At 37.9% G+C, this 3,513-nt stretch overlaps 1 protein-coding gene across 1 annotated transcript; it reads left to right on the top strand.

Moving 5' to 3' along the window:
* Positions 1–345: 345 nt before the first annotated feature.
* Positions 346–3,196, top strand: LOC142621687 (G-type lectin S-receptor-like serine/threonine-protein kinase LECRK3). The gene has a single exon (XM_075795022.1). It carries the CDS (start codon positions 568–570, stop codon positions 3,070–3,072), a length of 2,505 nt encoding a protein of 834 aa, XP_075651137.1. The 5' UTR covers positions 346–567; the 3' UTR covers positions 3,073–3,196.
* The last annotated feature ends 317 nt before the right edge of the window (positions 3,197–3,513 follow it).

Raw genomic sequence — 3,513 nt, 5'->3', positions numbered from 1 at the left:
TTTTAATTATTTCTCTTTTTACACACAACAATCATCCTTCACTCTCTTCCTTCATTCTCGATATACGTAAAGAAAGAATAAACAACTGAATGTAAATAAATAGTATCAATGTAAATTTACACAATTACTGTAGCAAACTTGTAAATTTACACAATTATACACAAATTAAAGTGAGTCATTTTTAGACAAAAATGTGTAATTACACATTCTTCTATTATACACACAAAGTTATGTGAATACTCATTTAAGGAACCACGCATGTAATTGCAAAGAGGACCAAGCTCACCTAGCCCCAATCATTGGTGCTCTTATAAACTTGAAGTCAAGGTCCTATCATTGTCAAATAAAATATTGCGCCTCCTATTTGCTCTCTGTTCCCTTTGCGATATATGAGACGTATCAATCTTCTTCCTTCGTGCTGCCTGCATTCTGGTCTTTCCGACTATTTTGACCATTGAAAAAGTTCAAATTAGGCTCCTAAACTCAATCATGTTTTCTATGGCTACACAAAGTTCGTCATAATAAGACCACCATTTACCACTTACGTAATAGCTCTATCTTTTTCCAATGGCTTCAGCAATTGCTCTTTTTTACTATCATTTGCTTGTCTTTGTCATCACCCTCCTGGTTCCTGCAATAGCTCAAGTTAATAACAACGTAAGTGTGGGTTCAGCTCTCTTTGCCACTGATGATAACTCCATGTGGACTTCACCATCTGGTGATTTTTCATTTGGATTCCGTCGCTTTCCAGGTCAACAAGATCAGTTCCTTCTTGCTATCTGGTTCGCTAAGATACCAGATGAAACTATAGTTTGGTCTGCAAACGGAGATTACCCAGCAGAGAGAGAATCAAAAGTAGAGCTTAACACAGCTGGACAACTTGTACTCAAAGCTCCTGGTGGATGGGAGTTGTGGAGGTCCAGCAACAATGAGAATCCTCGAGTATCAAATGGGGCTATGCTAGACACTGGGAATTTTGTTACAACAAGCACAAACTCAAGCATCTTATGGAATAGCTTTGATGAACCAACCAATACCATGTTACCAACCCAAGTATTGGGTTTTGGGAGCAACCTTTTCTCTAGCATGTCCACAGAAAACTATGGAGTGGGTAAATTTCAGCTCCGTTTCAATGTCCCACAGCAAATTATATCAAATTCCTCATACATTCTGATGCTAAATCAAATAGATGTCTACACCCAAAATCCTTATGGAGCTTATTATGCTAAACAAGATGTTTCAGAGCTAAGCTTGGATAAGTCGGGCTACCTTCAAGTCAAGAACTCACTGGGAGACATATCCAACCTTTCATCAAAGGATGAGGTCTTGAGGGCAGAGTCAGACTCCTACTATAGGGCAACACTTGACTTTGATGGTGTTTTCAGACTCTATACTCATCCAAAGAATTTTATCGGAAACCAAACCTGGTCTGCAACTTGGTATGTTCCTGAAAACATCTGCCTGGATATTTTTGACACTTTTGGAAGTGGTCCTTGTGGTTATAATAGCATATGTTTACTGACAGCTTATGGTAAGCCAGAGTGCCAATGCGCCCCAGGCTTCTCTCTCTTGGATGTAAATAACAAATATAGTGGCTGCAAACAAGATGATGTAAGCTACATGAATGAATGTAATGAGATGGGTACTGTGATTTCGGAAGATCAATTTGAAATCTTGGAGATGGAGAATGCTGATTGGCCTTTAACTGCCTATGAACTACTTCAACCCACAACAGAATTTGAATGCAAGAAATCTTGTCTGCACGATTGTTATTGTGCAGTTGCCATTTTCCAGGATCCGAAATATAATAATGGCACAGGAAGATGTTGGAAGAAGAGATTACCGCTTTCTAATGGGAGGTACAACCGCAATGCCGTTGATAGAAAAGCTCTATTCAAAATATTGAAATTGAATAGCCCTTCACAAAATCCTACAAATCCAGATCCAGGCCAAGGAAAGCAGGATCAAGCAATATCGATCCTTGCAGTCCTCCTAGGTACTTCTGTATTTTTTAACTTCTTTTCTGTTGCTGCAATTTCTCTTCTTGTCTTTTGCTTGTGGCAAAGAAAACTACCAAATTTCTATAGAATCTTACATACAAAAGACCTTGATATGAATCTGCGTTCATTTACATACAAAGACCTTGAAGAAGCTACTAGTGGGTTCAAAGAAGAATTGGGTAGGGGTTCTTTTGGCACTGTTTATAAAGGGGTAATAGTATCAAGTTATAGCAAAGATGTTGCTGTCAAGAAGGTAGACAAACTGATAAAGGAAGGTGAGAGGGCATTCAAAACTGAAGTAACAATGATTGGCCAAACTCACCATAAGAATTTGGTACAGTTACTTGGCTATTGTGATGAAGGTGAACACCGAATTTTGGTGTATGAGTTTATGTACAATGGTTCATTGTCGAATTTCCTCTTTGGAGCAATAAGACCAAGTTGGAAACAGAGAACTCAGATTGCATTAGGAATTGCCAGAGGACTAATGTACTTGCATGAAGAATGCAGCATGCAAATCATTCATTGTGACATAAAGCCTCAAAACATACTCTTGGATGATTTTTTTACAGCCAAAATTTCTGATTTTGGATTGGCAAAGCTTTTGATGAACCACCAAACCCGTACTCTCACTGGCATCAAGGGGACTAAAGGTTATGTTGCACCTGAATGGTTCAAGAACACACCAGTCACAGTAAAGGTGGATGTATATAGTTTTGGTGTCATGTTGTTGGAGATCATTTGCTGCAGGAGATGTGTGGAAGTTGAGATGGAGAGAGCAACAATACTTACAGAATGGGCTTATGATTGCTATAGTAGAGGGAAAGTTGAAAGATTGGTGGAAAATGATGAAGAGGCTATTAGTGATATGAATTGGGTGAAGAAGCTAGTAATGGTGGCAATTTGGTGTGTACAGGCTGTGCCATTATTCAGGCCTTCCATGAGAGAAGTCACTCATATGCTAGAAGGCATTCTTGAGATTTCTGCACCCCCATGTCCTTTTCTCTACAGTTCAACTTTTGAAGTTGAAAAGTCATCCATGGGTTTTTCAAATAATAGTATGAAGAAATGAACCTCCCAATATTGGGAGGCTCATTACTTCAACTAGTCTCTGTGTAGTGTCTAAGTGAAGTGGTGTCATAACAAGCCAAATAAGCTTTTCCATGATATCCTTTGAAAGTTTAGTCATTTGGAAAGATTGTCTTAATCAATAGTTCTTGTCATGAATTTAAGCCTAGTACTACTAGTTAAATGGATTAAAATGCTATGCTAATGTGGCTCTATGGGGTTGTTGGTGTATATAGTCCATATATAGTGTGGAGACGTATGAATTTTTTTTTTTTTTTTTTTTTTTTGAGATAAGGAGATTTATGAATTTAAACTACTATAAGTCTTTCATATTGATTATATTGAATGGTATCAGTGTGTCTGAAAATGAATCCCTTTCATCTATGTCATGGTTGAGCATAGCTTCCACTTTTCAATCTCCTTCTGCTTCAAAACTTAATAATCA

This window comes from Castanea sativa, chromosome 1 (assembly GCF_040712315.1).
Source record: "Castanea sativa cultivar Marrone di Chiusa Pesio chromosome 1, ASM4071231v1".
Classification (NCBI taxonomy): Eukaryota; Viridiplantae; Streptophyta; class Magnoliopsida; order Fagales; family Fagaceae; genus Castanea; species Castanea sativa.
Note: the sequence above shows the minus strand (reverse complement) of the source record. Positions and strands in the feature narration are given on the sequence as shown.